Here is a 6000-nt window from a genome sequence, read left to right on the forward strand (position 1 = left end):
CATAATGCCCTGCTCCCCTTTAAAATGTCCATGCGGGGTCTTCACTTCCTCTTTCATTCCCTGCTGCTGCCTAGGTAAAATGGCATGAGCTGCCTCCCTCGGGCCTGCACAGGCCCAAGGCTGGGTTTGGGGGAGTGGGGAGGAAGGAGCCCTGGGGGTTTTGGGTGTACACCCAGGAGGGGATGGGACGTTCTTGGGTATGTTCTGGGATCTCTCTCTTTTCTCATGGTGCTTGTGGTCCTCTGTAAAAACTTTCATTGTTGTTTTTATAGTTTTCCTATTTAATCTTTCCATCACTTTTTGCAATCCGTTTGTCTGAGTGGTTATTTCTGCCTGTGGTGGGGAGGGGATCTGCCCCAACCCAATACACAAGCGCATGCGGGATTAATGATCACCTGGCATTGAAGGGCATTCTGGCTAGTTGCTCAGAAGCAGACAGGCTGGAAAGGGAGAACAGAGTGGAACTGAGGAACATTCCAACTGCACTAAAAGTTAAAGCTACAGTCTGCCAATCTAGCAATGAAATTCATTTAGACCTATCTTTGTTTGTCAAAATATTCAGCCAGAGTGTCCCAGCACTGTCCCTTTCTTAAAGGCACAGCCTCAAACGGTCACAAGACCCCTCACAGGTGGTCTAGGGAGCGTGCAGCTAGGAGGATGCTAGTCCAGAGCCTGCAGTGAAGAGGAAATGGTGTCCTGAGGCTACTGCCCAGGGGGCGAGTTGTGGATGCCATAGGAAGGTAAGAGCGTGGCCTGGGGACAGCCAGCTGGGTGGAATGGGGACACTGGCCAGGCAGATGGTGCACCAAGGACCCAGCACTACACACACTGAGGGTTCCACAGCAAGGCTGGCGGTCAGCTGGGCAGCCTGTTGAGGGACTTGGGCAGAGGCATCACAGAGGAACGTTGTGGTGTTGGAGCCTTTGTGCGAGGTGCTGCTGGGGCTGTGTCACAATCCAAACCCTCCCAAGGTGCCGCTGTGAGGTGTTGCTGGTGGCATATTTCTGAGGAGAGCTCTTGTGGACCTTTTTGAGTGACTGCAAAGGCCAGGGCAGCCCTGGCCTTGAGAAGAAATTGAGAGGAGGCATGTGAGTCTGGTGTGCAGGAGAAGTTTATTGAGGGCAAAGCAGAGGGCAGAGGCAGGAGCAGCAAGGGGAAGGGAGGAGGTGTGAGGGGCAAGCAGGGCGCGCATCAGGCCAGGGGCTCGTGCTGCAGGAGCTGTTGCAGGCTGTGTGTGGTGTCAGGGGGGGTGTGCAGCGCCCTCAGCAGGGGTAGCAGCCTCTCACGGCGCCGCAGCCATAGCCCAGGCCAGCCAAGCCGTAGCCGTAGCCGTAGCCGTTGCCGAAGGCGCCGGAGGAGATGGGCTGTCCCTGGGCGTTGAGCTCGGTGCCCAGGGCAGCCCCTGAGGAGGATCCGACGGCGGTGCTCTGGGGGAAGGAGGTGAGGATGGGTCCTGGCAGGGTGACCAGCACGGGGGAAGGCTGGATGAAGACGCGGGAGTCCTGGCACTGCCTGACGCAGGGCTCGTTGCAGCTGTTGGCCAGCGGGGTGGGTCCGCAGGGGCGGCAGCGGTCGTAGCAGGCCATGGGTGTGGGGTGGAGGGGCCCTGGAAGAGAGAGAGGGTGTGGAGGGAGCACAGGGCTGTGAGAGAGATGGCCTTTGGGGCAGCAGAAGGAGGGTGAGGGGCTGGAGGCTGACCTGGTGGAGGGAGCAGAGCGCAGGAGAAGGCGTCAGGAGGCGTCTGTGAGGGAGAGAGGCGCTGGGCCGGCTTTATGCTGGCAGGGCTGGCAGCAGAGGTGAGCCCAGCCCAGCAGAGGTGGGGTGTCAGCAGTGAGGTCACGGCGTGGCTCTGGGCTGCTGTGGTTTGTGGCTGCCCTGTGGCCGGGGGTCTCATTTCCTGCGGCCCAGCAACAGCTCCTCTGGCCCTGTTGTCTGTGAGCAAAGAGGGAGCTGTGTGTGAGCTGGAGCCTGGAGGCCCTCTTGGGCACAGCAGTTCCTCTATGCTGGAGCCTTCTGTTCTGAGAGGAGTAAGCAGTGAGGTCAGCAGCTCTGCCACCTTGGACTTGCAGAGGACACACTTGGCCTTGTTTAGTAACCTGCTTGACAAAAGTATCTTGGGAGACCGTCCTGAAGGACACAGGAGTCCAGGATGAGCAGGCCTGACCAGACAGTCTTCAAGCAGGACCTCTTGGTGGCTCAGCAGCAGGTCATAGAGTGCCAGAATCAGAATATTGTTTGGATTGGAGAGGACCTCTAATAGGATCAAGTGCAAGCATTGCCCTAGCCCCACCATGGGCATTAAAGCACGTGCCAAAGTGCCATGTGCACAGGTGTCTTGAAGACTTCCTGGAGAAAGAGAAGGCCCTGGGGTAGGGCAGGCTGGCTGCACAGAGAGCTGGGGCTGGAGCTCCACAAGAGAAGAGTTCCTGACCTGTGGATGCCAAAGCAGGGAACCCAGGAGGACTCCAAGGGCTTTGTGAGCTTCTGAAGGGAGCAAATGAGAGAGGGCAAAGCCAAGTAGGATTGCTGCTGCTTCTGCACAGCAGAAGTGCCTTTGTCTTCTCCAAGGGGAAATGGTCAGGAAGGAGCTTCAGTGAGACACACCCAGGTCTGTGGGGCTGGAGGGAGGCAGGCAAGGCTACTGAGGGAGCTGGTGGAGGAGCTCAGCAAGACACTTTCCATTGTTTCCCAGCAGTCCTGCTTGGCCCAGCTGAATGGACATTTGTCAAGGTGTTGCCCATGGCACCAAAGAGCCAGAAGAAGCATGTTGGACGCTGCAGGGCTGTTGGTGTGTGCTATGAATATACTGGTGATTCTGTGATCTGTGTTAGACAATTCCGAGTGCTCTGGGACTGGGGGTGAGGAGCTTGCAGGAGCCTGTTTTGAGGGCCATGGGGGAGCTGCATATTTTACAGACTTAAACAGAGACAGTGTGTTTGGCTAATTGGAGACCCCAAGGCTGAGGAGAAGCGCTGAGAATTTGTTTTCTTTAGATAAGAAGCCTGGACGACTGAGCACGCGGGCAAGTGGATGCTTTGACCCCTACCACACAGAATGTAGGGAGAAGGGATTTGATCACCTATTCTGAAGACTCATTATCATATGCCTGCCTTCTATTTAGCATAAGCTTGTTTCTGTAGATGATGTAACCATAGAAGATGAAGAAAGCTATTGTAAAGGTGCTGTGGGGTGAAGTTTTGTACCCTCGCATGCCCAACCGGTTGCTTTGCTTTTCTTGCCTTTTATTACCTTTTATTACCTTTTTAAGATCTTTTAGTGCCAATAAAACTGTTACCAAAACCTTTTACCAGGAGTCATCTATAACAGTGTGAGTTTGGTGCCAGGGAAGGTGATGGAGCAGGTGATCTTGAGTGCCATCCCACAAGTCATGGTGGAGAACTGGGCCATGAGGCCCAGTCAGCAAGGGGTTTGAAAGGCAGGTGCTGCCTGCCTGAGCAGATCTCCTTCCATACCAAGGGCCCCACGTGGTGGATGAGGGAGCAGCTTTGGGTGGTTTTCAGCAGGGCTTTAGGAAGCTCTTTGCCAGTGTGCCCCACAGGCTGCTCCTGCAGAAAGTGGCTGCTGACAGCTGGGAGCTGCAGACTCTGCCCTGGGCACCAAACTGGCAGCATGGCTGTGCCCCTAGAGTGGTGGTGGATGGAGGCCAATCCAGTTGGTGGCTGCTCAGCAGTGCTGTTCTGCAGGGCTCTGCTGGGGCCTGTTCTCTTTAGGATCTTCTATCCCTGATGTGGGCAAGGGATGGAGGGCACACTCAATAAGCTTGCAGATGACACCAAGATCCACAGGAAGCCTGATGTGCTTGAGGGTAGGAATATTGTAGAGAGGGCTCTGGCCAGGGGGGATCGATGGCTAAGGACAATGGGATGAGGGTCACCAAAACTCTGTTCTATCTGTGGTGCTTAGGGCAATGGTTTGCAGTTGGATTGGTAGTGTTGGTTAAAGGTTGGACTGAGTTGTACTGAGGGACCTTTCCAACTCGTGACTCTGTGCTTGAGGAGTGTGTTGCCAGGGAGAGATGGCGAGAGAGGTGTGGGCAGAAGTGCCTTGGTGTGTCCACGCCTGAATTTGGCAATGAGAATGGTTTGAGTTACATTCTGGAAGTCTCCTTGTGCTACTCTCTGGTGCTCTGGCTGGGTCTTTTGTTTTGAAGAGAGGACTTCTGGCCCCTTTCCAACCCACCACCACGGCCACTTGAGCTCAGACCTTTTCCCCTGTGAGGCTGGCAGAGGCCTGGGAGAAGAAAGGCAGAGGAGGCATGTGGGTCTGGTGTGCAGGAGAAGTTTATTGAGGGCAAAGCAGAGGGCAGAGGCAGGAGCAGCAAGGGCCAGGAAGGGAGGCGGTGTGAGGGGCAAGCAGGGCGAACATCAGGCCAGGGGCTTGTGCTGCAGGAGCTGTTGCAGGCTGTGTGTGGTGTCAGGGGGGGTGTGCAGCGCCCTCAGCAGGGGTAGCAGCCTCTCACGGCGCCGCAGCCATAGCCCAGGCCAGCCAAGCCGTAGCCGTAGCCGTTGCCGAAGGCGCCGGAGGAGATGGGCTGTCCCTGGGCGTTGAGCTCGGTGCCCAGGGCAGCCCCTGAGGAGGATCCGACGGCGGTGCTCTGGGGGAAGGAGGTGAGGATGGGTCCTGGCAGGGTGACCAGCACGGGGGAAGGCTGGATGAAGACGCGGGAGTCCTGGCACTGCCTGACGCAGGGCTCGTTGCAGCTGTTGGCCAGCGGGGTGGGTCCGCAGGGGCGGCAGCGGTCGTAGCAGGCCATGGGTGTGGGGTGGAGGGGCCCTGGAAGAGAGAGAGGGTGTGGAGGGAGCACGGGGCTATGAGAGAGATGGCCTTTGGGGCAGCAGAAGGAGGGTGAGGGGCTGGAGGCTGACCTGGTGGTGGGAGCAGAGCGCAGGAGAAGGCGTCAGGAGGCGTCTGTGAGGGAGAGAGGCGCTGGGCAGGCTTTATGCTGGCAGGGCTGGCAGCAGAGGTGAGCCCAGCCCAGCAGAGGTGGGGTGTCAGCAGTGAGGTCACGGCGTGACCCTGGGCTGCTGTGGTTTGTGGCTGCCTTGTGGCCGGGGGTCTCATTTCCTGGTGGCCCTGCAACGGCTCCCCTGGCCCTGTTGGTTGTGAGCAAAGAGGGAGCTGGGTGTGAGCTGGAGCCTGGAGGCCCTCTTGGGCACAGCAGTTCCTCTATGCTGGAGCCTTCTGTTCTGAGAGGAGGAAGCAGTGAGGTCAGCAGCTCTGCCACCCTGGACTTGCAGAGGACACACTTGGCCTTGTTTAGTAACCTGCTTGACAAAGTATCTTGGGAGGCCGTCCTGAAGGGCACAGGAGTCCAGGATGAGCAGGCCTGACCAGACAGTCTTCAAGCAGGACCTCTTGGTGGCTCAGCAGCAGGTCATAGAGTGCCAGAATCAGAGAACTGTTTGGATTGGAGAGGACCTCAAAGAGGATCAAGTGCAAGCATTGCCCTAGCTCCACCATGGGCATTAAAGCACGTGCCAAAGTGCCATGTGCACAGGTGTCTTGAAGACTTCCTGGAGAAAGAGAAGTCATTGGGGTAGGGTAGGCTGGCTGCACAGAGAGCTTGGGCTGGAGCTCCTCAAGAGAAGAGTTCCTGACCTGTTGATGCCAAAGCAGGGAACCCAGGAGGACTCCAAGGGCTTTGTGAGCTTCTGAAGGGAGCAAATGAGAGAGGGCAAAGCCAAGTAGGATTGCTGCTGCTTCTGCACAGCAGAAGTGCCTTTCTCTTCTCCAAGGGGAAATGGTCAGGAAGGTGCTCCAGTGAGACACACCCAGGTCTGTGCTGCTGGAGGGAGGCAGGCAAGGCTACTGAGGGAGCTGGTGGAGGAGCTCAGCAAGACACTTTCCATTGTTTCCCAGCAGTCCTGCTTGGCCCAGCTGAATGGACATTTGTCAAGGTGTTGCCCATGGCACCAAAGAGCCAGAAGAATGATGGATTCCTCAGGGCTGTTGGTGTGAGTTTGGTGCCAGGGAACGTGA

General features: G+C 57.0%; 2 protein-coding genes across 2 annotated transcripts; both read right to left on the reverse strand.

Annotated features, from left to right (window-relative positions):
• Nucleotides 1–1262: 1262 nt before the first annotated feature.
• On the reverse strand, nucleotides 1263–1613 carry LOC128898400 (feather beta keratin-like). The gene has a single exon (XM_054172072.1). It carries the CDS (start codon nucleotides 1584–1586, stop codon nucleotides 1263–1265), a length of 324 nt encoding a protein of 107 aa, XP_054028047.1. The 5' UTR covers nucleotides 1587–1613.
• A 2843-nt stretch (nucleotides 1614–4456) lies between these two features.
• On the reverse strand, nucleotides 4457–4801 carry LOC128898438 (feather beta keratin-like). Its single transcript, XM_054172257.1, has one exon. It carries the CDS (start codon nucleotides 4772–4774, stop codon nucleotides 4457–4459), a length of 318 nt encoding a protein of 105 aa, XP_054028232.1. The 5' UTR covers nucleotides 4775–4801.
• Between the last annotated feature and the right edge of the window lie 1199 nt (nucleotides 4802–6000).

This window comes from Dryobates pubescens, chromosome 23 (assembly GCF_014839835.1).
Source record: "Dryobates pubescens isolate bDryPub1 chromosome 23, bDryPub1.pri, whole genome shotgun sequence".
In the NCBI taxonomy this organism is placed as follows: domain Eukaryota; kingdom Metazoa; phylum Chordata; class Aves; order Piciformes; family Picidae; genus Dryobates; species Dryobates pubescens.